Consider the following 25772-nt stretch of genomic DNA (forward strand, 5'->3'; position numbering starts at 1 on the left):
GGACAGGGTCAGAGAACGCAGGGCCCCTGCAGGCTGGGCCTGACCAATCTGTGTCCCCCGTGACACTGTGCAGGTGACTGCTGGCTTCTGGCTGCCATTGCCTCCCTGACCCTGAATGAAGAGCTGCTTTACCGGGTGGTCCCCAGGGACCAGAACTTCCAGGAGAACTATGCGGGAATCTTTCACTTTCAGGTACTGTGCTCTGTTCAGGCCCTTTGTTGCTGCTTTCCGTACCCTTAGGTCCCACCGCAGACCCACTGCATCAGAAATTCTGGGTTTGCGGCACAGTGATCTATGTCTTAACAATCCCTCTAGGTGACTCTGATGCACATTTCAGTCTAAGTACCTGCTTCAATGCATCCATCCAGATATCCACACATCCACCCCGTTCCAGCTCCCCCAGGCCAGGTGGCCTTGAGGAAAGCACTGTGGACTGAGGGTCAGGAGGTGTGGGTCTGAATCACTTCCTGCTGCCACTGGGTGGCGCTGGGCAAGTTCTCTGGTGCACAAACGCAGACCCTAGACTAGATGTTCCCGGGTTCATCTGGCATCTCCTATGTGCACAGATAAGGCAGACACAGGTCCTGCTCCTACGGAGCCAAGATTTGAACACTGATGGCACAGAGTCCCCACGTGAGGTCCCCTGGAGGGACTCCCTTTACACATCTGCTTATTCATGTGAGCTGCCGCTGTGTCGCGTCTCCCCAGTTCTGGCAGTACGGAGAGTGGGTGGAAGTGGTCATTGACGACAGGCTGCCCACCAAGAATGGACAGCTGCTCTTCCTACACTCGGAGCAAGGCAATGAATTCTGGAGTGCCCTGCTGGAGAAAGCCTATGCCAAGTAAGTGGGGGAAGCCAGGAGCTGGGAGACACCAGAGCCTCCCTGAAAGCTCTCACCTGTCCCTCCCACGTCTGCCTCCCCACCCCAAACTCAGGGCGTCATGGCCACGTCTTTCCCAGCACCCAGACCCGCATGAGCTGGAGAGAGAGCACTTTTCAGTAACTAAGAGAAACAGAAATCTGGGCGGGGAGTTTAGCATCTCAGCTCTGCCTCGGGTGAATGTGTATGTGGTGGGGCGGGCCTCCCTGCTCCTCTGGGCCTGAGCTTTTCCTCTTTCAAATCCCAAGGTAGGTTCCTGGGGCAATGTAAATGTTTGAAAGAATGAAGAAGAAGAATAAAACAAATGTACTAGATAGCAAACTCAACAAAGTGTCTGCTCTTTCCTCAGGAGTTCTTCTCACCAGCGTTTGATGTTCAAAACCTTCTTTGGGGTTCTTTTAATTACATTTGTTTACTGATATCCTTTTCTGCAACCCCAGTTCCTTTCTAGTCCTATTTCCCAGTAAGCCTCAGCAGATGCCTCTCAGCCTTGAGGGAAAGTTCTCCTTCTCCCCATCTGTGGCCCTAGCCGCAGAAACCCAAGCAGCTGGGGCCAGCTCTGGAGGGATTGCCTTTGGCTTTGTAAAGGAGAGGGTGGCTGGAGAGAGGTTGGCTGAGGTCAGTTCCTAGTGAAGTGCTGAGCTGGGCACACGAAACAGTGGCCTAAGCACCTTCCTGGCCCAAAGGCAAAATTGGCAAAGAGCCCTCCTTTATCTTCCAGGCCACAGTACGTCCTAGCACTGTCCCAGTCCCCAATCCCTGGGTCTCCTTGCTGGGGGTGCTAATGGGGCATGTGTTCTTTCTTTTCCAATAGGCTCAATGGTTGTTATGAGGCTCTCGCTGGAGGTTCCACAGTGGAGGGGTTTGAGGATTTCACAGGTGGCATCTCTGAGTTTTATGACCTGAAGAAACCACCAGCCAATCTATATCAGATCATCAGGAAGGCCCTCCGTGCGGGGTCTCTGCTGGGCTGCTCCATTGATGTGAGGCATATGGCTTCTGTACTGCCCCATCTTCCCACCACCGCCACCCCTTGTGTGGTAGGGAAGGGACGAGACAGCGGGAAAGAGGCATAGGAAGGTTTTGGGTCAGAGCAGAGTCTGGGGCTTAGTGGGCAAGTCTGGTGACACATAGGCCTGCACATGTAGGGGCTGGTAGACCTAATTGGTAGGTAGGAACTGGCGTTAGTTGCATTGCAGGAGTCCCAATTTCCCTCTCGCTGTTAGAGCCCCTTCAGTACTGCTGGAATGGCCCTAAGAACATAGTTTAGGATCCCTGGATCCTTGGCCACCTGTTTTCTACATCCTTTTTGCTAAATAATCTTGAAGTTTTGGAAAACAAATGTGATACTTGATGATACCTGATGGATCTTGAGATCCCTGAAGAAAAGAGAAGTTCTGAAACCAGAGGCTGTGGCCGGACACCAGACTGAGCTGTGTGGATTTCCAAGGTGGCTGTGGAAACCAGAGGCTGGAGGCCCCCAGCCCTGAGGTCCTATCACCACCTCAGGCTCCTGTGACCAGCTGCCTTCTGGCTGCTCTGTCTTCCTCTCTTGTCCTTACCTCGTGATTTTAGAAATGTGAAGGACAAAGTGAGAAGATCCTCCTTTTTTCCTCTCTCTGCAAACCCCAGCAGGAGACGTGTGTTTTTGGTGGAGGGGTGGCACGGGGCATGGGAGACAGCGTGCTGAGGAAATGGGAAGGATAATGAGGAGTCCACTCAGGGAGAACCTTGGAGGACTGGGACCTGTCCAGAGCCATCAGCATGGAGAATTAGCCTTCTTCAGGCAGCCGGGGGTCACTCTCAGAGAATAAATGACTTCCCAGTTTCTTGGTGGCATTTTGAAGGCTGGTAACTTGTCTTTCAGGCTTGGCAGGCACCTGCACTGGCCCAGAACTGCAGGCCTAATTAAAGAGGGAGTCTGGTTGGAGATGGCTCTATTTACCTGAGGTTCATTGCTACTCCTGTACCCCTAGTCCCACACTGAAGCCCCCAGTGGCTGTGTAGTGTGTCCTTGGAAAGCATTCTATGGCCAGCCACTGAGAGGTAAGGGTCAGCCACTCTGAATGAACTTTCTCCTCTACCTAGGTCTCCAGTGCAGCTGAAGCAGAAGCCATCACCAGCCGGAAGTTGGTTAAGAGTCACGCATACTCTGTCACTGGAGTTGAAGAGGTAAAATTTTGTGTGTGTAGGGGGAAGGTAACGTGATAATATTTCCGTGAATCCAAGCCATCCTGGCAGGAAGAAAGAGGTGATTACTACTAGAAGGTTCAGAATTGGCTTTTGAGCTTCACTGTCATGTTGGGGTACACTCCGCCTGTGCAGAACCCCGATACCACAGATGTGCATTAGCTCTTGCTCATTAGAACAGCTCTTCTGGCCAGGTGTGGTGGCTCATACCTGTAATCCCAGCACTTTGGGAGTCTGAAGTGGGAAGATTACTTGAGACCAGGAGTTCAAGGCCATTCCTGGGCAACATAGTAAGACCTCATCGCTACAAAAAAGTAATATTTTTTCCCTAAAACATAAAAAATAAATAAAAGCTCTTCTGACTCTTACTCTCTTGAAGATGGACAACGTAATCTCTCTGAGCTTTTGCTCAACAGGTTTTAACTAAATGCAAGCCCTCTCCTTAGATGAGGCCAGGAAAGCTGTAGAGATTTTCAGTTAGATTCTACAGACGTTCGAAAAAATATGTTTGTGTGGGCAAAACAGTGGGAACTCACAGAATCCCCAAATGGGAAAAGGGGCAGTAGTCCCAGCTTTTAGGGTAGAGTAGAGTCATGGAAAGGCAAGCAAGTATTCCTTACTCTCCAACCCAAAGAAAAAACAAGGGCTATACTATTCATTATTTTTATTTTCTACATTGTGTCTTCTTTCAAAAAGGATTTAAGGTGGTTTACAATTATTTTACTTATTTATTTATTTATTTAGAGATAGGGTCTTGCTACTTTGCCCGGGTTGGACTGCAGTTGCATGATCTTGGCTCAGCCTCGACCTCCTGGGCTCAAGTGACCCTCCTGCTTCAGTCTCCCAAGTAGCTGGGACTACAGGCAAGTGCCATCACACCTGGCTAATTATTAATTTTTAAAAATTTTCATAGAGGCACCATCTCTTTATGTTGCCCAGGCTGGTCTTGAACTCCTGGGTTCAAGTGATCCTCCTGCCTTGGCCTCCCGAAGTGCTGAAATTACAGGTTTGAGCCACCATGCCCAGCTGATGGTTTACCATTAAAAGAATAGACACAATAAAACCATACAAGTACAGTAAAATACATCAATCCAGGCTGAAGGCAGTGCTATAATTGAGAAATTAATTTTGCTTTGGGCTTCCCAATGGCCAAGGCAGAAAGGGAAATGCAGTGAATGTCCCACTTCTTGTTATTTATTTAAGTGAAATAGGCCAGGCATGGTAGGGTGTGCCTGTAGTTCCAGCTACTCAGGAGGTTGAGGTGAGAGGATCGCTTGAGCCCGGGTAGTTGAGCCTGCAGTGATCGCACCACTTCACTCCTGCCTAGGTGGCGGAGAGAGGCCCTGTCTCAAAAATAAATAAATAAATAGTGTTAAATGAAATATATGTTCTTTACATGTGTTTGTGTTTCATAAATATGCATTTTTTTTTTTTTTAGATGGAGTCTCGCTCTGTCGCCAGGCTGGAGTGCAGTGGCACAATCTTGGCTCACTGCAACCTCAGACTCCCTGGTTCAAGTGATTTTTCTGCCTCAGCCTCCTGAGTAGCTGGGATTACAGGCACGCACCACCACACCCAGCTAATTTTTTTTGTATTTTTAGTAGCAACGGGGTTTCACCATGTTGGCTAGGATGGTCTCAGTCTCCTGACCTCGTGATATGCTGCCTTGGCCTCCCAAAGTGCTGGGATTACAGGCGTGAGCCACTGTGCGTGACCCAAATATGCTCTTTAATGAAGTTAATCTCATAAACGGGAGTTGAACATATACATGTAAACACTGGGCTAGGCGAGTTGGGGGATACACAGGAAATGAAGACAATGAGGACCTAACAGCTTATGCAGTTGGTGTGTGCATATGTGAATGCAGGTGTGTGTGCAGGGCGCAAGGGGCTTATGCTTGAGTGTTCAATAAATAGGGGAAAGCAGTATATGTGGATTTAGGAGTGTGGGCTTTGGAGACAGACTGCCCGGGTTCCCAGCCTGCGCTCACCACTTACTAACTAGATAATCTTGGATAACATAACTTCTTTAAGTCTCAGATTTTTGAGCTATGAAATGAAGATAATTCTTTATCTTCTCAGGATTGTCGTGAGTGTTAAATGAGGCAATAACGCATCTTAAATGCTTAGCACAACACCTCATCTATAGTACCTGCTCAATAAATGTTAACTGCCATGCTTTGGTGTTTGTTGGGAGGGCGTTTATTATCATTAGGCCTCATGTATTAAGAGCTCAGTCAATCTTAGTCAACTATAAAATCTAAATCTGAGTTAAAGCAGACATAAGCTTGTTTTTGGGTTAGACTCACTCTTCATTTATTCAAACAAATTATGAAAAATAGAGTACTTGGCTCAAGCCTGAAAAGATGCGTTAAGGGAAAATAAAAGTGTGGTCCTTTAGGAACATTTGAACAATTTAGTGCAGATCCTCTCAGGTGCAGACATGCCTGCAAGGCAACAGGAACATAGTACTTCAGCTGCTTTTCTGTGTGGAATTTGCAGGTGGATTTCCAGGGCCATCCAGAGAGGCTGATCAGACTCAGGAATCCATGGGGTGAAGTGGAGTGGTCGGGAGCCTGGAGCGATGAGTAGGTTTTTTCCCTGCTTCTCCAATCCTCTCTCCCTCTGCGGAAGGGTGTCGTGTAAAACACACAATTATGAGATCGATGTCACAGTGAGTTCAGCAGCACGTCCTGTCTGCAGATCACACAGTGTGTTCAGCAAAGAGTATTAAATGGATCCAGGCTGAGGAAAGCAAAATAAAAACCACTGGGCTGTAGTCTTCGATTCTGGCTTTCTGCTTTGGCATTTGAAAGTTTGGCGGCTCTGTGGAATTTTGCTTCGCGCTGAAAGGTTTTTGTGTTTTTTTACCTGACACACCGTGCTGGTCCAAAGGTCAAATCGATCACTCACAGTCTGTTTCTTTCCACTCCACAAACACTGGACACTCTGACAAAGGCCAAACCCCTCAGCACCAAGAAGAAACAAGGATGCTGAGAAAATGAAATTTGACCCTCGGAGCCCTGGGCCCTGGCAGCAGTGATGAATGAGGCAGTGGCACTTGCTCCTGCCCTGTGCAGGTTTCATCACTGACTGGAGAGACTCCTCTTGGGCAGGCCTCTTTGCTGAGTCGGTCAGAGGTGGTGATGTCCCAGGACAGCTGTGCCCTGGAATCTATGTCCCCATGATGCAGGAGGGTGGAAAGCATAGGATGGTTTCTGTCCAGTAAGCACAGCTGGCCTGGGGGAGGCAGGTTAGTGTGGGGGAGGAATTAGAATTAGCCAGTCTCGGCCGGGTATAGTGGCTCACGCCTGTAATCCTAACACTTTGGGAGGCCTAGGCAGGTGGATCACTTGAGCTCAGGAGTTCGAGACCAGCCTGACCAAGATGGTGAAACCCTGTCTCTACTAAAAGTACAAAAATTAGCTGGAAGTCACTTGAACCAAGGAGGCGGAGGTTGCAGTGAGCTGAGATTGTGCCACTGCACTCCAGCCTGGGCAACAGAGCGAGACTCCGTTTAAATAATGATGATAATAATAATAATAATAATTAGCCAGTCTCATGGACAAAGAACCACTAGAAATGAAATTGGTCACAATAATGCCCCCTCCCAATATATCCTTAATCCTCAAGTGCTGTCGGTACTCTGTGATGCCACCAGGGCTCTCGAAGGGCATCGCCACATTTAATCACAGCATCATGACTGGTCATGACTGCACAGAGGGGTAGTAACTCCCTTCAGGGTTGTGTCATGAAGAAACACGTGTCTCTAGGGCCACACATGAGCTTCCTGTAGGAAGGATTTTTCATTCCACTGCCTAAGTTTGAGCAAAACCCAAAACCTCCGTTCCGCCAACTTCCCTAAAAGGATGACAGGGCTATGTGAAATTGAAACCCTGAATTTGGGTCATTCTTACCAAAAGTCATTTACCGAGCTGTCCAAAGGGCTTGTTTGACTTTCTCTCCTTTCCCTGAGCACCCGCTGCCTGGCAGGTGGGAGGTGGTGACTGTCAAGGCCTGGAGGCCCCACCAGCTGGAGATGCAACCTGGGATAGTTACATATATCAGCTATCGGAGAAGGAGGGTGCTGAATCTCTAAGGCGACATCCCTAAGCTCAGCTCGGGGATTAGTGAGATTTTATTTCAAAAAAAAAAAAAAAAGTTTAAAGAAAAAACCAAAAACCAATTGGAGCAGTAGGTCAGATCTAGAATTTTCCAACTCCTGCCCTAATCTTTGTTTATAACAAGCACATTCTGAGATTTGGTTTTAATCAAATTAATGTTTCAATGAATTGAAGAGGCCCTGGGAACTGTCCTGCTGACCCCCGGGGTCTTAAAGCCTAGCTCGGAGGGAGAGGCTGGGCTGGAGTGTGCCACAGCTTTATGCTGGGGAGAGAAGGTGCTTAGGTTTTGCAGAAGGTATTCAAGCAGGGATTTATTTTTTTTATTTTTATTTTTTAAGATGGATCTTGCTGCTGCTCTGTTACTTAGATGTCACATACCTATTTCAGGAAAACCTAACTTTGTAAAGGTCAGGAAGCTGGAGATGGCATTCGAACAAAGTGCATGGATATTCCCCTTGAAAGGCCACCAGCAGGAGGTCTCACAGGTTGACGTTACTTCTGGGAAATTGCCGTAGTACTGGGCTGGATGATCATTCTTGCAGGTGGAAGGAAGTAAACCAAGTCCATGTCCCCAGAGCCGGTTAGACTCTGTCAGCATATTCACCCCAGACTGCTGGATAAGCCAGAGTGACAAGTGACTAATGGGTACTGGAGTGCCTGCCTTTCTAGTGACAAGAACTCATCCATGTCCTCTCCTGTGCCTCCCCATTCCTGAGAACAGGGGCCTGGGAGTCTTAATTAGAAATGCCAAATGTGTCTGGAGAGTAAAAATTAGAGAATAATGTTTGAGCCCTAATGTTCCTGTCGCATGTCCAAGGCCACCCTGCTAGTACCCATGGAGTCCATGTCCTGGGTCTGTGTCCCTTCTCTAGACAGTGTGCTCACCCCACACTGTCCGTCCTGCCTTTCTGTCTGCATGCGGTGCTTTTGGTATTTTGTTTCTGGCTCTTAGGGGGAAGTTTGGGTGCAGTAAACGCTTGCCCTGTGTGTAGAACCCCTCAGAAGCGACCACCTCTGCTTGTTTTCCCCTCAGTGCACCAGAGTGGAATCATATAGACCCCCAGCGGAAGGAAGAACTGGACAAGAAAGTTGAGGATGGAGAATTCTGGTGAGTTTTCTGCTGAAGCGCTGTCCCATTGGTGATGGGTCCATTTTCCGTTCTGATGTGGGTGCAGCCAGTCTCTAGGTCTTCCAGGAAGGCAATGTGATTCCTGATCATGATGAATTCATTCTTCTCCTCCTTTTGTCCTGGTAAAATTCCACCTCTATACCAGCACGTCTAAAGCTCTGAAACCATGATATCTGGGCCCTCAGCCTGGCTTAACTATCAGCCTGTCTTTCTCAGTTCTACTATCTTTCCAGTGAACTGAGAGCACTGCTTCTATCTGTTTAAGCTAAGATTTACCTACCATCAATATGGGATAACTTCCTTTGCTAGTGAGCTAAGGAAGATAATAAGGATACTCCTTGAATATGGTACGGCTTAACTGTACATCACTCTGAATTAAACAAAAATAAACCTCTTGTGAGCTTAGACTTAACCCAATCTAGAGGCAGAGGCTTTGTTGAGATGACCTCCTGGGGTCTTTTGCAGTTTACAGTTCAGATCCTTTGCTTGGCTGTTAAGATACGTGAGGGGGGCTCCCTATAAGAGCCAAGAAGCTAGTGCTAGTGAAGAATGTGGACCGTTGTCTCTGCGTGTTTGGATCAGTGTGCTGCAGGAAAGATCAAGCTAGCCCACGGCCTCTAGGGCCTGTGCCACGGCTCCTTCCCGTGCCCGGTATGCGTGCCTTTAATCACAACCCAGCCCTCTTCACTGAGAGCCCTCTGGGGCCTCTGCCCCCAGGATGTCATTTTCAGATTTCGTGAGGCAATTCTCTCGGTTGGAGATCTGCAATCTGTCCCCGGACTCTCTGAGTAGTGAGGAGGTGCACAAATGGAACCTGGTCCTGTTCAATGGCCGCTGGACCCGCGGCTCCACAGCTGGGGGCTGCCAGAACTACCCAGGTAAGGTGAAGGGCTGCCTCGGCCCAACCTCCTCCAGCTTATCCTCCCTGAGCTGGGTCACTTTATATAATTTTTTGTTGGTATGTTGTGTGTTTTTTTGAGACGGGACCTCGCTCTGTTGCCCGGGTTGGAGTGTAGTGGTGCGATCTCTGCTCATCACAACCTCTGCCTCCCAGGCTCAAGTGATCATCTCAACTCAGTCTCCTTAGTAGCTGGGACCACAGGCACGCACCACCAGGCCTGGGTAATTTTTAAAAACATTTTTTGGCAAGCGCCTGTAGTCCCAGCTACTCGGGAGGCTGAGGCAGGAGAATGGCGTAAACCCGGGAGGCGGAGCTTGCAGTGAGCAGAGATCCGGCCACCGCACTCCAGCCTGGGTGACAGAGCGAGACTCCGTCTCAAAAAACAAACAAACAAACAAACAAAAAAAAACCATTTTTTTGTAGAGACAGGATCTCACCATGTTGCCCAGGCTGGTCTCGAACTCCTAGGCTCAAGTGATCCACCAACTTTGGCCTCCCAAAGTTCTGGGATTACAGTTGTGAGCCGCTGTGCGCTGCCCTATATGTTAATCTTTGGATAAGGCCTTTGGACTTTGTTCTTTGACTTCTGGGCACCCTCTGGAGGTCCTGCTTCTCCCTAGGGCTTGGGGGCCAGGGTTGTGAGGGTGGGCAGTGGCTCTGCAGCCGCTTAGCTGCAGCCTGACTGTGTGTTCAAACCATCCCTGCTTCGCCCACCCTCCCCTCCTCCAAAGGACGCGCTTTCCACACTAATGCTGCTCTTGGCACCTTATGCTAAGGCCTCCTGTTCTTCCCTTGGGTTTTTGCCCCTTCCTCCCCACTCCCCCAACCCAGCTGGCTAACAGTCATCCCGCTGAGCTCTGGGACAGAGTGGCTGATGGTGTGCTAGGGGAACACGGGTACAACATCTGCTGTTTCAATAGACTGCATCCATTAGAGCTGCTGTTTCACTGTGTGTTTGTGCCTGAGTTGGAGGTGGAGGGGCAAAGATAGCGTGGTCCATGGTGGCCACACGCAGGGCATGCATGTCATGGGGACTCAGTCCCTGGTGGAGATAGCATGGTGATAGTATAGGCATATAGCATGGCCTCCGCACTAACCCTGGGTCCTCACCTGATGAAAGGTGGGAAGCTTTCCTGGCTCACAGAAGATCACTAATGTGTCCCCTGTGTAGGCTCCTCCTAGGTTGAATCAGCTGAGGCAGCACCTGATGAAGAAACTCGGGAAAACAGCCCCACATCTCTAAGCAGAAATGAAGAAAAGCAAATCCTGCTCTCTCTACTTTTCACCTCCTGCTCCCCATGCTCCCTGCCTGGTTTGCTGTTGATGTGTTTATTGACTTAGACTGTAAGCACATGAGGCAGGGCCAGTCACTTTTTTCTCTTGAACAGAGCTCACTGCAGGGCTGTGCTCAGTGCTAGGGAAGCAGCATTAGAATAAAACCCCACCTGGGTGCAATGCTGGGTCTTGACAAGTTCTCTCTTCTTTCATCACCCATCCAACCCAAAGCTCCCAGTTCAGGCAGCTGTGACCAGAGTGCTGAACAGAGAGGAAGGAAAGGGGTCCACGTCCTGCCCTTGTTGTTTGATTTAGACCCTGGGAAGGGCATTTCCCTCTTCTGAGCTTCAGTTTCCTAATCCTCCAGATGGGGTTCGACCTTTGAACCTTACTGGGTCACTGTGAGCCTTGGAACACAGTGTGTAGGGAAGCACTTTGTAAACTGTGTAGCATTATGTAAACAGGACGCATTGTTTTATGGCCCATTCTCTTCCTCCAGTACTGTTAAGGAGTAAACAAAATACGTATGGATTGCAGTAATGTTGCATTTGGGAGAAATTAAAATCTACTCACCATTAGCAAGCTCTTAGAAAATGTGTAGGAGATTTGCATGGATCATTTTCGGAGCTCAGAACCGTAGGGGGTGCCCAAGGTATCTGCAAACACCAAATCACAATCCCATCCTTGCCGCCAACTAGCTGTCAGGAAGACATGGATAGTTCCTGCCCTTTGGTAGTGATGGAAGTATAGGCGATTACGGAATTTTTTCTGTCTCCTCTGGAATCCACAGATATCTGACTTTAAAATCCATACACTTGAGCCCTAAAATCAATCAATCAATCAATCAATCAAACAAACAAACCTGGAAGTGGGGATTCTGGGAAGGTGGAATTGAATAAGAAATCCTACTGTAAAGAAGAGTGATAATCAATGGCTCTTGGTCAGCTGTGAATGCCTTGTTATTTTTCAAGTTAGACTCCTCTTTAAAGGATGTAAGGAAAAATCCCACGCCCTGCCACTTCTTTTTCCTCCAGGGCACATGATTATTGAAATTGTTGAGGCCCTAGAGTGGAGACACCTGTCAGGCATGTCTTCTGCAATTATGCTCTGCCACTGGACTCTGTCATAGACTTGCTGCGTGTCCTTGGATGATCCTTTTAACCTCTCTGTGGCTTGGCTTGTGTACTTACTATTCTGAGAGATTTTTAAAAAGCCATCTTTGAAATGAAGGAATCTTTTTCAATATCCATAGGTGGTGTGGCAGGACTGCTTCTTAACTGCCAGTCGTGATTCCTCATGCATTATTAAATGACTTTCTCTTGAAGAAAGTGTGTCTCGTCAGTAGGCTGCGACACTGAAGCCATCCTGTAAGGACCCTAGGGTGATAGACGGCAGATTAGTTCTCAGGGGTGCTGCCAGCTGTGCTCTGCAGCTGGGGCCCTCTCAGAGGGAGAATAGGTGTCAATCAGATGGCAAGAGCAGTTGTCTTGATAGTGTCAGGCAGAGACCTCTTTCGTAGCTAGTCTCTTCTGGGACTTTCTCCTCTTCTGTCCTGGGGACATGGTTTTTACCCAGAGATCTCCCTTCCTCCAGAAGGTGGGTTTGCCTTCACAGGTCAAGTGCTGAGAGCAAGGTGATGTTAGGTCTTTCCCCAGGAAGACTTGGAGGCAGTGCTGCCCAGTGTGGCCCTCGGATCACGGGATCCTGAATAGTCCCAGTCAAGTGCTTCTGGGCTCCTCGTTGATCAAACGGACAAGCACACATTTCCAAATGCGATGGGATATGTCTGTGTGTGTGGATGTGTAGGGAGGTAGGAGGAAATGCCTGACCACCTTGTAAAGGACACTTTCTGAGGCCTGCTTACTAGGCACAGTTTGGACAGAGCTGTGCATTCATTAGGATGATCAAGGTTCTTCCTTTTACTTTATTCTTCTTCGTCTCCTCACCCGCTACATGGGGAACCACCATCACCTGGGTGACTTCCAGCCACTTACTGGACCAATCCTCAGTTCAAAATCCATTTGGATGAAGTGGATGAAGACCAGGAGGAGAGCATTGGTGAACCCTGCTGTACAGTGCTGCTGGGTCTGATGCAGAAAAATCGCAGGCGACGGAAGAGGATAGGACAGGGCATGCTTAGCATCGGCTATGCTGTCTACCAGGTACTGCTGTGCTGGGTTTGTCCTTCATTACTCACTTGATGTTTTGGGGCTGAATATCTTGGCCAGTCATTGTAGCACATCTTTCTTATTGCTGGAGTATTCCTAATCGAGAAGTGTCCTTGCTCCCCTATATAACAATCCCAGTGGCCTTACTGAGGCCTGAATTCCACAATTAGAGATTCATTGCTATGGCTTAAGTCTCTGCTGTTAACACTGAGATGTGTGACACGTTAACCTTTGCCTGTCATTGAGGGCTCAGTATACAGGTGTTCATTGGACTCTTTTCCAAGTACAGGCTTCCCCAGGGACAAGAGCCAAGAACATGGGGGCATAAGGCACTTGAGGTGGCACAAGGAGGATGAGGGGCATCACTGAGTCAGGGAAGGAGGCTGGATATGGGAGCCAAAGACAACTATTCCCTGGGAGGCCTTGAGACACTTGGAGCACACAGGGCATGAGCTGGGGTGATGGAAACCACGCGCCCGTTTTCAGTTCTGGTGTCTCTGGACTCTGGAATACAGCTGACTCTGGGCTCACGCTGCAGTCCCTGGCTAACGTGCCAGTTTTCCTGGCAGCCACCCCTCTACAGACTTAACAGCCTCACAGATATATTAAAGTAAGACCTTTGTGTCTTGACAAGTCTAGCCAGAAACAAGTTGGAATCCACTTTTTTATACAGGCAAAGACTTCTTTTAGCAAATTCCAGCAGGGCTTATGGTGGTTGTTTTTTAAAACAATTTTGTTAAAAGAATTTCTTGGGAAAAATACAATTCTAATCAGGAAGACCAAGAGCTGACTGGAGGCCCAATATCTCAGTATAAATTAATGTATAAAAAATATTGTAATAAGAAACCAGTAAGGAAATAGTGCAATTGTCAAGATCCTATCTGCATCCCACCCTTTATTTCTCATATTCTGGAATTTAGGGCTTTAGTGTTTAGGGTGTATATGTGTATGTGTGCACATGCACGGGCACGCGAGTGTATTTTATGTTGAAGAATGGGAGTTGGAAAATAATTGCTAATTGATGGCAGGAGAAAGGAATTGCAAATAAATAAGTTTCAATTCTACTCCAGTTTAGCTCTTTCATCTCCACCTAGAATGTTAGTAGCACAAAGACGGACTCTGTTTGAAGAGATAAAAACCTGTTTAGGCACTTAGTGTATGCACATCAAGTCAACAAACTTTAATGAGCATCTACTATGTGCTGGGTGCTGTACTGTAAGCTGAGGACATGGAGGAATATCACATAGTTACTGTCCTCAAGGTGCTCACAATCTGAAGTGGAGAGTCAGATGCACACTCCACTGGCAACAGAGCAGGGCAGATCTGCTGTGATGGGGACCAGACACAATGGGCTGGGGTCACCTCAGCTTCATGGAGGAGGAGATTTTGATGAGAACCTTGAAAGATGAGCTGGACTTCAAGGGAGAACATTCCAGCCAGAAGGACATTTCTTGACAGCTTGAAAGTTAAGTGATGGTTTTGGAGAGTCGATAGTAGATGGGCATGGATGCAAGGTGGGCTACTCAGTTCTTCATCCATCAGGTCTACCTTTTTTTTTTTTTTTTTTTTTGAGATGGGGTCTCACTATGTTGCCCAGGCTGGAGTGCAGTGTTGTGAACTTGGCTCACTGCAACCTCCGTCTCCCAGGTTCAAGCAATTGTCCTGCCTCAGCCTCTTGAGTGGCTGGGATTACAGGTGCGTGCCACCACATCTGGCTGATTTTTGTATTTTTAGTAGAAATGGGGTTTCACCCTTGTTGGCCAGGTTGGTCTCAAACTCCTAACCTCAGGTGATCCACCCTCTTCGGCCTCCCAAAGTGCTGGAATTACAGGCGTGAGCCACCGCACTCGGCCAGGCCTACCTTATATAACCAGACCAGCAAAGCATTCTTTCAAAGGGACTGAAATAGCTTTGTGTGGCATGACATTTGCACTTATAAATAATATATAAAGCATATCAGTTTTTTAGTCATCAGATTACAGCTGCTTAAAAAATATTCCAGTGTATGTGATCTGTGGTCCTTGTACATCTGGCCAGAGGCATATAATTTAGAGCATGACATCCGTAAGTGAAAACAGTTTAAAAGTCAGGTTAAGAGGGTATCAGGAGTAGCTGGGGTTATAGGGAGTAGCTGGGGTTGCAGGGAGTGGGTGCCATATTCTTATTCCTGTATTTCTCTCCTCTTGCTTTAACTGGAGTTTGGATTGAGGATGAAAACCTGCTGCTGACTGAGAAGCAGCCAGGCGCCTCCAAAGGCTAAAGAGCCCTCCTTGTCTGGGCTCCTCTCTCTCCTCTTTATCTTCCTGCAGTGATGCCAGGCCAGCCTGTCATTTGCAGTCAGGATCCTGCATTTCAAAGATGACTGTTTCTTTCCATCCCCCCACGGGCAGTGGCTAAGTCCTGCTCCCTTACCTCGTTGCTCTGGATTTGTGCCACCAAGAGGCCCCACCTGCCTGGCTCAGTTCCTGTCGGGTGATTCTTGGCAGGGTGAATCTGGAGCATATTGATGGCAGCAGAGGTGGTCAAGTTGTTTGTGAAAAGATGGCCCACGTGGTTAGGAAAGCCCCTGCCAAGGGTGTGTAAAGGCTATTAGGCCAGGAGCCAAGAGAAAGATACTTGTGAGGCCTCTGCATGGGTGATTTTGGTTTTACACTCAAAATTAGAGGAATGACTGTGACCCTGGACTCTTCTGCTTCTGCTGCCAATGACACAGGGGGCTCCAGAAGCGAGCATGCTAGCATTTTCCCTAATATTGTTGTTTCTCAGAGTTATCGGCAGTTGACCATAGACCTAAGTCACAAACAATGGTTATACTGGTCTTCTGGTCAAAAGGGCCTATGTGTCAGGGACAAAGAATGGAAAGGGACAAATTGGGGGGTTTGAATCCTCTTCTCTAGCCTGGCATAGGAACCCCAGGCAGGGGGAAGCTCCTACTCTGGATCTGAGAGCTACTCTCTTGTGGGGGTCAACACTTCCAGTTGCATAAAATAGAGCCTAACTTGAGCTAGGGTAGTGAAAAGAATGTACCAGCTCATGAAACCAAAGCAAGGGAAGGAGATGGAGGCTTGGGACAAGGGACTTAGATACTACCAGGATTATTTCTCTTGACATCTCCTCCCTAGTGTTGATGACATTGTGCTAGTCTAGATTTCTTCATTCCCTAATATCACTTGCATTAAGAAAGGAGCCCCTTCTGTTAGTTCTGATTCAGAAATCCCAGAGAAGTAAGTCTCTAATGGGCTCAGCTTGGGTCACGTGCCTATTCTTGACCCATTTCACCACAGCCAAGGGCAGAATAAACTATGGCTCAGGTTAAGTGAGATTCCCTCACTCTGGTCAAGCTCTTGATCTTGGACTCTAGGTCTGTAGGTCTATAAGAAGAGATTAGCTCTCATTGAAAGCGCAAGGCTATTACTTTTGAAGAATTTGAGATCTTGGTAGATTCTACAACTAGAAAAGTATGAAAGTAGAACTTAGAAATCTGGTGGGCCCCCACCAGATTTCTAGGATCCTGTTTATAGATGGCCTTGAAATTCATCAATAATGTTCCAGTTTCAGAAATGCTGACTGGCTTCTCACTTTAGCACAAACGTCTTCCTCAGTGGCCCCAGGACTGCATAGTCTGTTTGCAAGACATAGGAAGGGAGGAAAAGGAGCAGAGGGAGGACCTTGGAGCTCTCAGGTGATCTGCTCTTTTCTTCTTCCCCACAGGTTCCCAAGGAGGTATGTGAGTGCTGACAGAAATTCCTTCCTTTGGTGAGAAATAGTTTGGCTGCCTTCAGGATGGGCAGCCGGCAGCATCTGTTTCCTGTGATAGAAGCTGGTTGTTCCACAGCTCTTACATGATCCAGTCATGAATCAAACCACATGAGTAGGCTGGTAGCTCTGAGAGTGGGTGAGGACCATTGCAAGTCCCATCTGTCAGGCCCTCATGGAAGGAACAGTGGTGACCTTTTCCCCCATACCCCTGGTGGTCTGAACAACGTGATTCCAATGGGCAGCCAAGGTTGAGAACCAGTGTTCTATCTGGGCTTCCTCCAGCTGGAGTCAGTTGCACTAATTAGGTAGAGGTGTATCCACCCTGCTGCAGCTTTACTCCAGTTCTTCTGGGTTTTCAAGCTTGGCTAGCCATGAAGCATGTGCCAACAAGGCTCAATTCATCAAGTCTAGTGTATGCCTTGGTCCAAGGCTGCAGATTACTGGTCCGCCTGCCCTTGGCTCACAAAGTGCATGTTATTGATTACGGAGGGAGCAGACAAGCAAGTGAATGGTTTAGAGCAAATACCTCTTACTGATGCAGGACAGGTGAGCCCTCAAATTGGGGCTTAGCCTGGGAGGGTTCTTGGCTTCCCCCAGGAAAAAATTCAAGGACCAGCCAGTGGTGTTAGACAGCAACTTTTATTGAAGTGGCAGGGTAGAGCAGCAGCAGAGGTCCTTGCAGAGCAGGGCTACCTCATAGCCAGTGAGCCCAGAGTAGCAGCTGACAGGCAGTTCCACACTCATACCAACTTTTAATTATATGCAAATTAAGGGGCAGATTATGCAGAAATTTCTAGAAAAAGAGTGTTAACATCTGGGTTGTCAGGTTGTTGCCATGGAAAGGGGCAGTAACTTCTGGATGTTGCCAAGGCAACAGTAAACTGATATGGCACACTGGTGGTTATGTCTTATGGAGAGGTGCTTTCACCTCTTCCCTGTTTCAGCTAGTGCTCCATTTGGTCCAGCCTCCTGCTAGGAGTTGAGTCTTACCTCCTACCTCACTAGTACCAGAAAATAATTAAAACCAAAGCTGAGTTAAGTCTGGGTGATGGTGGTTCCCATCAGAAATGCCCCATTTCTATGAGTGAGAGGTGACATACGCACACAATGGAGCTTTCTCCAGCAGCACCTCACAGTGCCCTCAATGTGTCACCCTGGATCCTGTGCTCTGCAAGTGCCAGGGGGCCTTCAGGACAACAGTTGTCAAACTTAGAATGTGCTTCTGAATCCCCTAGAATGCTTTTTAAAGCACAGATTTTTGGGCCCTACTCCTGGAGTTTCTGATTCTTTCAGTCTAGGGTGGGGCCTGAGAATTTGCATTCTAACAAGTTACCCTGGGGTGCTGCTGTTGATCCTGACCCCACACTGACAGCCACCCTTAGTTAAGCCTGCCCAACCTCCATCCTGTCACTTTGAGCTGTGCTATGTCATGGGCAGATGTGGGGACCAGGGACCTTGTGGCACCTGCTTACTTGGGGTTCCTGGTAGGACAGAGTCTTACCCAGATCTTGCCTCAGTGTTCTTCAATCCCCACTCTGGCCTCCCAAATAGGACTTCTCTAACCTGCTCCACCCTGGATTCTTGCTGGAACTCAGTTTGCCCCCTTCCCAACCCAAGCCAAATTAGAGTAGCTTCCCTACTTCAACTCTCCTGAGTGCTTTCTCCTGCCAGTGCCCTGTCTCCTCCCTTTGCTACCATCAGGTATGGCAAGAATGACCTTTAACTCATGACGTGTAGGCCTTGGTCATGTCCTCGCTGGCCACACCGCCAGCATTCTCCTGCCCAGAGTGTAAGCATTTTTAGGGAGAATCTCAAGCACTGCGGGCACCCTAGTGGCCGGGTCAGTGAGGACTTCCTGGGGGCTCTATGTGGAGTCCTGGCTAGGGTAGTGGGGGCAGGTGGCCTGCTTCCTTCTTTGCTTAGCAGATCTGTAATCCAAAGAGGGTCTGATGACCACGAGTGAACACTGTCCACTCTGGGGTGGACATTTCAGCTCCAGGTCACACAGAAGTTATAGCCCTTGCAGCGTATCAGCACCTGGCCTCTGTCACAGGCATCTTGATGAAGATTGATCGTAAAGACGCAGTGCTATGGGGAGGCTTAATTACAGCAATAATAATGTTGGCACCTGTGTTTTGGAAGCACTCTGCAGACACTAATTAGCCTGTGTCATGCACCAACAGCCTCCCACCTCCCCGCAACAAATAAGTGGGTCCTGGAGAGCATCATCGCCTGTTGAGGAGAGTCGAGGCCCTGGGGAGGCTGGGGGGACTCCGGATTAGGCCTAGCTGTGGCTGCCCCCTCTGCCTGTCTCTTTTAGAGCTGCCTCCCTGGGCTCCCAGACTGATCATCGTAGTCTCTTTGCAGAGCAGTTTTCCCAGATAGTCAAAGGTGAGCAAGTTTTTGTGGCAGCTTTTGCTTGAGGACTAGGATTTAAGCTCTTTTCTCCAGCCTTGGGCCTATACTGGGAAGGTCAATGCCACACTCCCAGAGACAGCTGCAGAATAAAAGAGTCTATTGGATTAGAGGGGAAAAATATCCAGACAGAAGCTGAGCGCACACTAGAGATCCTGCTACTCAACCTTCGTTTAACTGGGGAGGCCCACAGGTCAAGGTCACAAAGGCAAGATCAATGCCTCAAACAGGGCCTGGCACCCAGAAGGCACTCAAAATACACTTGATGATTGACATACAGTGAGTTCACAACAGAATCCGTGGCCTCCTGATTCTTAGTGCAATGGTAAAAATCAATAATTCCTAAATCAGCACGATAAAGCTGAACTCTTGAGCTCTCATCCTCCAGGATTTAGCAATAAATTGACTCTGCCTGTTGTTTTGTGCAGCTGGAGAGCCACACGGATGCACACATGGGCCGGGATTTCTTCCTGGACTACCAGCCCTCGGCGCGCACCAGCACCTATGTCAACCTGCGGGAGGTCTCTGGCCGGGTCCGGCTGCCCCCTGGGGAGTACCTGGTGGTGCCATCCACGTTTGAGCCCTTCAAAGACGGCGAGTTCTGCTTGAGAGTGTTCTCGGAGAAGAAGGCCCAGGCCCTGTGCGTCTCCTTCCCTCCGTGGTGGGGAACAGTTGTCTGTGGGCCCACAAAGGGAAGTGGCCCCATGCAGGTGCAGGACCCACCCCAGTTCCCAGTACATATTCCCAGAAAAAAGCTCTAAGAAACTACAAGGCCAAAGGACCCTTCGCTGGGTGTCCCCCTCCTACCCCTCCACCTTGCTCTATAGGTCAAGGAGAGAAAGGGAACCAGGAGACCAGCAGCGGCCTGGACTGGGGCTTCCACCCCTGCAGAAGGAGCATGTGAGGCCCTGAGAGTGGGACCTGGACCGGAGAACCCCTCCTCCCCTCACATACACCCCCCATCGTCATCGCCGCGGTCGCCCGCGGTGGCATCGCGATGTCGCGCTTGCCATTCGCGGCATGGAGTCATGGCAACGTCGCCATCGCCGCCGCGGTCAACAGGATGTCGCCTCGGACGGGTCATGCCAGTCATCGCTTGCTGATGCGATCCGCTTGCTGGCTGCATCGCAATGCCGCCATTGCGAAATCATCGCGCGTAAGGTGCTCCTTGCGGTCAGCGATGCGCCGGTCAGCATCACGCCGGTGCAATCGCGCTCCTCGGATAACGTGCCTGGTGGATGCTGGATATCCATCATGGTTAACTGCTCGCCGCGATCATCCGCATCGTGTCGCCTCACGCCTGTCGTGCTGCCGTGGTCAATCACGTGCTCACGTCTCCGCATCATTATCCCATCATGCGGTCGACATTAATCTTGCTCACCGTCGTTCTTGCCATACCCCTCCTGTCCTTCCGTTGTCCATTGTCCATCTTCCATTCCACTGTCCATTCCATTCCATTCCTCCTTCCACCTTCGGTGTGTGTCCTTCCACTGTCCATCCACCCTGTTTGTCCACCACCTGTCACCTGTCACACCTCCCTCCACCCTCGTTGCCACTCATCACGGTCAGACCCTGCCTGCATCCACCTGACCTTATTCCTCCACCATATACATACAATGCCACTCCACTAATCCACTTCCCTCATACCACATACACACTATATACATATCATTCACACACACCACATACATACGATACACACACACACACACCCCCCACAGCACACACAACATCTATGCACCCCTGCAACGACTGTGAGCTTGCTGGCTCAGTCCCCAGAGGACATGTCAACAGGGATCATCCTTCTGGGGAATTCTCTCCCTACCTTACCCCAGTTACCATTCTTGTCCCTGGGAGTGACCCATCAGGGTGAACACTCTGGAATCCTTGAAGGGCCAATTGCACTGGGAAGCTCTTGTCTCTGATGAAAAACTCTGGGTGGGGTGGAGGTTGAGGAGGTGAGGGAGACGAATCCTGGCTAAAGATTCTGTTTATGCAGTTTTTAGTAGGAAATGAAGTCTGGGGTGTGAGGCCAATCTCTCAGAAGGGCCAAAATCTTCCTCAAAGAACCCAGCCATTAGCTGTACTTTCTGTACTCATGTTAGGTTTATTTCTTTCTTTGTATTTCAGAGAAATTGGGGATGTGGTAGCTGGAAACCCACATGAGGTATGCAATCTTTTTGTATGCCAAACTCTGACACTGTTGCATAGCAGTCATTCCAGGTTTCTTATTGATTCCTCAGAATTCTTTATGTATTAAGGATGGTAACTTCTTATTAGTTAGGGCCACAACATTTTCTAGTCCCTGTCTCTTCCTGATGAAGATGAGACAGAAGTAGCCCTGGAACCCAGGCTTTGTAATATATCCCTATCCCCTGGGGGAGGTCTTAGCGTCGTCTTCCACGTTTGATAAGCAGGACCCACAGATAGAGCACCCACTGTGCCTAAGCTGTGCTGTGAAGGATAGAGAAATCCGTGGGAGAACAGATCCAGTGTCCTCCTCTTGGATTGACCTCCAGTCTTTTGGAGGACAAATGATGAAAATATACACAAAAGATGAAGAAAAGAACACACCAGAAAACCCATCTAAACTTGAGGACGTGTAGTCTGAGGGGTGCTGGGGGAGTGCCTAGTCTGGGAAAGCCCCATGGAGGAGATAGTTCTGAGCCGACTTTGGAGGAAGAAATATGTAGGGTTTGCGGTGTGGGTTCACCACTTGACTCCCTTTATCCCTCACTGTGTCTTAATGTACTGTCCTTGCCCTCAGATGGTGGTGTGCCGGGTGATGGGTATGTTGGGTGCTGCTGCTCCCTGAGAGCCATGCTGTGTCTGTGGCCAGTGGGCCTGGGGTGGGGCAGGACCACCTACATGGGGGCACAGGCCCAGCTTGCACCCCTCCGTCCAACACTGATGTGTCTCTGGCTGCAGATGCCACATGGAGTGCTCCCAGCTGCTGGGCTTGGCATCTTCGGCTGAATGGGGGTGAGGGCAGATATATTCTGTGATTTGACATGTGTCAAATTTACAGGCTCCTGTTTCTGCCGATGCATGAGATGGTGCCAAATAAGGATCCATCTTGCCCTGGGGGTTTTTACTGTGAGTTTATCAGATAGAAAATGCATGTCCCATGTCTGTTTTTTCCTGTTTTTTTTTTTTTGAAGGTTTTTTTTTTTATTATTATACTTTAAGTTCTAGGGTACATGTGCACAATATGCAGTTTTGTTACATATGTATACATGTGCCATGTTGGTGTGCTGCACCCATTAACTCATCATTTACATTAGGTATATCTCCTAATGCTATCCCTCCCTCCGCCTCCCTCCCCACAATAGGCCCCGGTATGTAATGTTCCTCTTCCTGTGTCCAAATGATCTCATTGTTCAATTCCCACCTATGAGTGAGAACATGCGGTATTTGGTTTTCTGTTCTTGTGATAGTTTGCTGAGAATGATGGTTTCCAGCTGCATCCATGTCCCTACAAAGGACACGAACTCATCCTTTTTTATGGCTGCATAGTATTCCATGGTGTATATGTACCACATTTTCTTAATCCAATCTGTCACTGATGGACATTTGGGTTGATTCCAAAGTCTTTGCTATTGTGAATAGTGCCACAATAAACATACGTGTGCATGTATCTTTATAACAGCATGATTTATAATCCTTTGGGTATATCCCCAGTAATGGGATGGCTGGGTCAAATGGTATTTCTAGTTCTAGATCCTTGAGGAATCGCCACACTGTTTTCCACAATGGTTGAACTAGTTTACAGTCCCACCAGCAGTGTAAAAGTGTTCCTATTTCTCCACATCCTCTCCAGCACCTGTTGTTTCCTGATTTTTTAATGATCGCCATTCTAACTGGTGTGAGATGGTATCTCATTGTGGTTTTGATCTGCATTTCTCTGATGGGGAGTGATTCCAGTGAGTTTCTGAACTGGTGTGACTGCTTCCCTGCACACTGTAGTTCAGCCAGTGGTCAAAAGCGGCCCCTGCCTCGAGTCGGTGGCAATACCTGGCACCAGAGGCCTTTTCTGTGCTTGTGACTCTTGGTGATCTGAGCTGGGCAGAATTTTCCCTCCTACCCCTCGCCTCAGTTGCTGATGGCAGCTCAGCCTTCTCACTGCTCCCAGGAGGACTTATCGCTCACAGTGGCATCTCTTTCTATGGGTCCCAGGCATATTAGAAAGGCTGCCGTTTGCCAGTGTAGAGTATGGAGCTGAGCTTGAATTCAGGTGCTAAGAATTATTCTCCCTCCTTTTTTGTGTGGGAAGGGCAGGGTTCTGCTAAATCAACTTCAACTGATTCTAAGCCCCCCTTGCACCAGGTTGGCAGGAGTTCAATCTTAGTCACTACTGGGACTTCCCATCTCCACCTCCTATGGTATTGGGGTTTTCTGAAGCCTCCAAGCAACAGGAAGTCTCTTCTGGTCCTGGGTCCATACTGGCTACCCCTGTGGTCAGCTCACAGGTTCCTTTATGACTGACAGCTCTTGGGCTTCTGTGCTCAGCATGGGGCCTAGAATCTTTGGTGAACTGGGAGTCCTCAGGCCAATGGTCCAGCCTCCCCTGCTGAGGTACCAGGACATGGTTATGGAGCCATTCAAGGGTTCCCATATCCTCAAGATCCTGCAAACTTCAACATCTTCTTGGTCTCAGGGAAACCCTGCTTTTTCTCTTTAGGGCACCACTGTGCTGTGACTCTCTCTCTCTCTCTCTCACACACACACACACACACACACACACTCCAGAATACACAGATAATGTCCTCAGGGGACTCAGGACTTAACAGGAGACAGGAAGGGCTATTGCCTTCAGGAACTTCTGTTTTACTCCCTGCAGAAATCTTCAAGTCACGAACAGTTGGACATTTGAAGAGCAGAATCACCTGCTTTGAATGAGGGAAGGAAAAATTACATGGTGAACAAACAGACTCTTGGAATTTAGCCATGTTCACTTTGAGCAGGGTTGTAAAGATATTCCCAACTTGTGATATAATGAATAACAAGAAAATAATTCCTTGCTTTTGCCATGCTTCCATACCATTTGCAAAGCATTTTCATATAGATCGTATCAGGGAAATAGAAAATTCCACTATAATAAGTTCCTTGAGAACAAAAACTATGCCTTGTTCACCATTGCATTCAGACGCAGGTTCTGAACAGTTCCCAACATGTGCCAGGTGTTCAGTAAATCTTTTTTTGAATGAACAAATTGTGAAGAACCACAGTTGCAACCATGTACACACGTTTCCCTCATTCCCAGTGTCCAAAAATTCCCTCGTGTCCAATGATAGCCAATAGTGACGGGGTGCCTGCTCTGCGCCTGTGTGTGTCCATATCCGTATACTGTTTTGTTGTTGGTTTTTTATATGCAACTTTATGCTTTTCCCCCAGAATAATAGAATATTACTCCATGTCCAGAATTTATGGACATCTCACAAGATTTTGGTATACTGTATTACATGAATGATATAATGTTGTTTTGTCCCCTACAAAACCACTTTAAAATCATAGATGTGTGATGAGATACGATGTGTTTATCATGTTTTCTTCTAAAAATCTAGATGTATTTTTGGATTAGCACATCTTCTATGTAAAACAGTATGGTAGACGTTAATATCCTCATTCTACACGTGAGAAAACAGCCGCAGAGAGGCTGAGAGTAGTCAGATGCAGAGAGCATCTTCTGTGATGATCATTCCAGAGGGTGGTGGAGAAACGCATAGGCTGGAGTTTAATCCTGGCCTCACTGTTTGCTAGCTGTGTGATCTTGGCCTGTTACATAACATTTAAAATGAAGTAACATTTAAAATTCCAGTTTATCCATTGGTGAAGTGTGGACCGTAATGAGACGAACCTCACAGGACAGTCATGAATATTAAATGAAATAATCCATGCAAAGTACCTGACAGGTAGTAAGTACTCAACAAAGACAAGTATTATCACTACAGTGGTTATCCTTATGAGTACAGCATCATCAAGCTATATTGGGCCTTTTGTACTCATCTTAGTGATAGTTTTGGAAGAAATTGACCCGGCTTTCTAGAAATTTCATGTCATCTGGGAAGCTGTCACTTTTCCATTCTGTCTTGTGGTGACAGCTGGGCATTGTTCTATTTTGGGCAGAGCCCATTGTCACATCAGAAAGTCTCTGGACAGAAGCATTTATATATTGGTTTGTAATTTCCAAAGGACTTTGACTTACATTAGCTCTCATTTGATTCCCAAAATGGCCCCATGAAAATGGTCTGGTTAAGTCAATATTAGAGTAGAGGCCATGAATGTTCAGAGCCCTGAGATAGTGTCCAGTAAGGGGCCAATCTGCTATTAGAACTCCTGGGTTCTAGTTCTGCTCTTTCTACTAGGCCATGTTCTCAACTACTTTTGAAATCATGTTGCTCTTTGTGAATCTGATGAAAGCTAAGAAAATTTTTTTTTTCTGAGACAAGGTCTCACTCTGTCACCCAGGCTGGAGTGTAGTGGTACAGTCTTGGCTTACTGCGGCCTCAGCCTCCTGAGCTCAAGCGACCCTCCTACCTCAGCCCTCCAAGTAGGTTGGACTACAAGTGTGCGCCACTACACCCAGCTAATTTTTGAATTTTTTGTAGAAATGGAGTTTCACCGTGTTGCCCAGGCTAGTCGGAAACTCCTGGGCTCGTGTGACCTGCCTGCCTCAGCCTCCCAAAGCATTAGGATTTCAGGCGTGAGCCACCGTGCCCAGCCAAAAATGCGTTTAAATATGACCCCAAGTTTTCACGCAATTTCTGGAGTTCAGACTCCTTGGAAAATTATCAGTGATTCCCTTAGGAGTCCACAGATTCACACCAAGATTTTCTGGTGTCGGTGTCATTTTCTGAAAGTGGTTCAGGTGGTAACCGGAATTCAGAAATTCTGGGTTGGTGGGGCTCACTTCCCCAAGTCACTTAGAGAG

The 25772-nt window shown here is 48.1% G+C and overlaps 1 protein-coding gene across 2 annotated transcripts in view; it reads left to right on the forward strand.

Moving 5' to 3' along the window:
* CAPN8 (calpain 8) overlaps window positions 1-25772 on the forward strand; it is a 75456-nt gene that overhangs the window by 37350 nt on the left and 12334 nt on the right. For both annotated transcript variants that reach the window (XM_031655471.1, XM_031655473.1), the window contains 11 exons: window positions 74-192; window positions 709-842; window positions 1696-1864; window positions 2970-3053; window positions 5573-5658; window positions 8228-8302; window positions 9041-9201; window positions 12486-12661; window positions 16379-16390; window positions 19270-19481; window positions 20972-21008. In XM_031655471.1, coding sequence (XP_031511331.1) covers window positions 74-192; window positions 709-842; window positions 1696-1864; window positions 2970-3053; window positions 5573-5658; window positions 8228-8302; window positions 9041-9201; window positions 12486-12661; window positions 16379-16390; window positions 19270-19481; window positions 20972-21008 — 1265 coding nt within the window. The remainder of the gene's footprint in view (window positions 1-73; window positions 193-708; window positions 843-1695; window positions 1865-2969; window positions 3054-5572; window positions 5659-8227; window positions 8303-9040; window positions 9202-12485; window positions 12662-16378; window positions 16391-19269; window positions 19482-20971; window positions 21009-25772) is intronic.

Source organism: Papio anubis, chromosome 1 (assembly GCF_008728515.1).
Source record: "Papio anubis isolate 15944 chromosome 1, Panubis1.0, whole genome shotgun sequence".
NCBI classification, from domain to species: domain Eukaryota; kingdom Metazoa; phylum Chordata; class Mammalia; order Primates; family Cercopithecidae; genus Papio; species Papio anubis.